We start from the raw sequence: 1,639 nt of genomic DNA on the forward strand, positions 1-1,639 counted from the left end.
GTTATGAGCAAACCACTCAAACTGCGACCACCAACAACAACGCTTCCTCCTCGGCCCGACTGCATCGGCCACGACAACTCTTTGTCCCTCTCAAAGAGCCGCGCTGGGAACGTTTGCTTTTCGCGCGTGAGCTCGTTAAGTTTCCTCTCATTGGTTTTGACACTTTTTTTCTGTTTCCATTTTCACAGATCACCTTCCAGTTCAGCCTGTGGGATAAATTCCGGGAGCTTTCCAACCTTCCCGCCAGGACTTTTAACAATTTGATCCAGCTCGTGACCCTCTTCCTCCAGAAAAAGTGCTTCTCGCTCTCGCTGCTCAAAGTAAGCAAGCACATTCCGGACTCGAGGGGAATTCTTGTTTTGCTTTGCGAGCTAATGAATAATGCTTTAAAAAAAAAAAATCTAAAGAAGAAAAAAAAAATCATATGTTTCTTTAACCGTTAGTTGGTTGATGATGCAAATAAGAAGCTTCGTAGAGGGGAGGCACTCAGGTCCAACAAAAAAAAAATATTTTGGGACAGATCTGGCTATGCTACTTTCCCTCCACTTTCAATATTCTGTGTGGCTATTGGTCGGTCTGGCCTTGGTGGAGGTCTTCGCTCTGCCGGGTGCCATTTTCGTTCCGTTTTCTTTCTGGACATTCACACGGGTGGTTCTTTTGGTATTCTAGGTAATCGAGTTCGGAGAGCTCGACAAGGCCAAGGTGCGCTTCCTGCGCCAAGTCCTGACTCGACTGCTCACAGACACCGAGCCCGAGGATGTCATCGGCATTTTTTCAAGGTGAGCAACACAACCCACCCACTCCCGTATTAGGGGGAAAAAAAACGGGTAATACAACTGGCGTGAGCTCTGGAGTTATTTGCTGCTTCGCTAACCAAAACAGCAGCACCTATCAAAGTAAAAAGACGTGTGTTATAAAGAAATTCCCTGCGTGGTGTTAAAGACGCTCTTAGCTTCTGCTTCGTATTAGTCAAAAAAATGTGTTTGTCTACATGCATTATTGAATACAAATGTTGGAGACATTTTTGAGAAATATTCCAAATTGGACCCAATTTGGAAGTAGAAATATATACAATGCGTCATCTTTATTTGTAAAGCGCTTTCACAACAACCGAAGCTGTAACAAAGCAAAAAGTTTAACAGAATAACAATCATGTCGAAGTTAGCGTCCTCCCGCATTTCACTAAAGCTGCAGCGTCAAGATAGTTTTGCTTTTACGTGGGTGCTCCCTTTTTTTTTTTGCATGCTGTCGACCACCCACCGTCCTTCCGCCCCCTTCATTTGTATATACAATGCGTCATCTTTATTTGTAAAGCGCTTTCACAACAACCGCAGCTGTAACAAACCAAAAGGTTCAACCTAGAATAGCAATCATGTAGAAGTTAGCGTTCTCCCGCATTTCACTCAAGCTGCAGTGTCAAGATAGTTTTGCTTTTACCTGGACGCTCGTTTTTTTTTATTTATTTTTATTTTTATTTATTTTTTGCATGCTGTCGACCACCCACCGTCCTTCCGCCCCCTTCATTTGTTGCCCGCCTGCCAGGATTTCTGGAATTCCCCAGCTGCGAATGCTGCGCGAGGGCCTGAAGCTTTTCATCAGCCACTTCCTGCTTAAGAGCGCCGCGCCGCAGGACGACTCG

The 1,639-nt window shown here is 44.8% G+C and overlaps 1 protein-coding gene across 1 annotated transcript in view; it reads left to right on the plus strand.

The window, feature by feature from the left end:
• Nucleotides 1-1,639, plus strand: part of LOC109524093 (uncharacterized) — a gene marked incomplete at its 3' end in the record, with an annotated part of 7,927 nt that extends 6,288 nt beyond the window's left edge. The window contains exons 8-10 of the mRNA XM_019883692.1: nt 9-320; nt 670-779; nt 1,543-1,639. Of these exons, the coding sequence (XP_019739251.1) occupies nt 9-320; nt 670-779; nt 1,543-1,639 (519 nt within the window). The remainder of the gene's footprint in view (nt 1-8; nt 321-669; nt 780-1,542) is intronic.

The sequence above is a fragment of the Hippocampus comes genome, unplaced genomic scaffold (genome assembly GCF_001891065.2).
Source record: "Hippocampus comes isolate QL1 unplaced genomic scaffold, H_comes_QL1_v1.1 scaffold527, whole genome shotgun sequence".
In the NCBI taxonomy this organism is placed as follows: domain Eukaryota; kingdom Metazoa; phylum Chordata; class Actinopteri; order Syngnathiformes; family Syngnathidae; genus Hippocampus; species Hippocampus comes.